This window comes from Corvus brachyrhynchos, unplaced genomic scaffold, assembly GCF_000691975.1.
Source record: "Corvus brachyrhynchos isolate BGI_N302 unplaced genomic scaffold, ASM69197v1 scaffold30, whole genome shotgun sequence".
Classification (NCBI taxonomy): Eukaryota; Metazoa; Chordata; class Aves; order Passeriformes; family Corvidae; genus Corvus; species Corvus brachyrhynchos.
In genome coordinates, this window is record NW_008235742.1 from 672,776 (window position 1) to 674,001 (window position 1,226).

Consider the following 1,226-nt stretch of genomic DNA (forward strand, 5'->3'; position numbering starts at 1 on the left):
CCCGGAGCTGCCGCAGAGACACAACTCCTTGCACAGGAAGGCGCCGGGCCCTTTGCGGGGTCTGGCACCGCCGCCGCCCACTGCTGCCTCCCCGTCCCTGCAGAGCAGCCGCCCCCCACCGCCGGCCAGAGACCCCCCAAGCCGTGGAGCAGGTAAGAGCTGCTCGCTCTGCAGTGCCTGGGGGCAGCTGGGACGGGCAGGAGTTGGTGGGAGGTGATGGGCAAGAATTGGCTTCGGGGCACAGAGTGGCTTCTGCATGCGGTGTAGGGGCCGAGCCAGGGCAGTAGTTGCAGTGCCATATTTAACACATGTCCTTGGTCATGTCCCATGACCATCGAGCTCCTTCCAGGCCTGGTGTTGACGGTGGGTTGTGGCTGGGCGACTCCTGCCCATGCTGTCCTGGGGTGGGAGGTGAGAATGTGACAGAGCACAGCTGTGTGTGCTGTCCCTGCTCCCCTGAGTTTCCTAAATGTCACTGGGAGGGTGCAAAAAGCTATGGCAGAGCAGGGAGAAGCCTTTCCCTGGGTGTGCAGCCCTCGGGAGTGTGTCCCTGTGGCTGGGACTGCTGTTGGCTGCGCCCCGGTGCCCCCCCGTGCACTCCTGGGCTCTGTGTCCAGACCGCAGCTCCTGCCTGGGCCCCTGCCAAGCCGCTCCGTCCTTCTGGCCCTGCCAGAATCCCTCCTCAGAGCTACAGCTGGGGATCTGCGCTGTCAGCCCGTGTGTAATTAGGCTAATGAGGAGCACGAACTGCCACCGAGCCTCTGCGGGAGGCTGGGCAGGAGCGAGAGGTGGGTCAGAGGGGCCGTGGGTCCTGTCACTGCCTCGGTGGCACTGCGGATGTGGCTTCCAGTCCTGGCAGGCAGCATCTTGGCTCCATGTGGAGCCACTGCCCTCAGACTCGGGGATGTGCGGGATTGTAGCTGCTCCTGGGATCCCCTCTGGTGTGGAGGGACCTGTGCCCAGCGTGGGCTGGGAGCATGTGGGGCTGGGAGCACGTGGGGCTGGGGCAGCCGCCGGGGTGGGCATTGAGCCGGGGGACAGTGGGGCTGGCTGGTCCCTGCACTGCAGATGATGAGGAATGCAGATGTCGGGAGCGAGCAGGAAATCTCTGGGCACGCGTAGGAGCATCCCTGGGCCACGGTCTGGCACAGCAGCTGGCCCGGAATGCTGCGAGGGATGTCCCTGGGTTTGCCCCGGGAACGCCGCACGGCGCTGACCCCGCTGCT

General features: G+C 65.7%; 1 protein-coding gene across 1 annotated transcript in view; it reads left to right on the plus strand.

Annotated features, from left to right (window-relative positions):
* The window catches only part of WIPF2 (WAS/WASL interacting protein family member 2), a gene marked incomplete at its 5' end in the record, with an annotated part of 3,400 nt that overhangs the window by 1,277 nt on the left and 897 nt on the right, over positions 1-1,226 (plus strand). Inside the window, one exon of the mRNA XM_017745787.1 lies at positions 8-215. Within this exon, the coding sequence (XP_017601276.1) occupies positions 8-215 (208 nt within the window). The remainder of the gene's footprint in view (positions 1-7; positions 216-1,226) is intronic.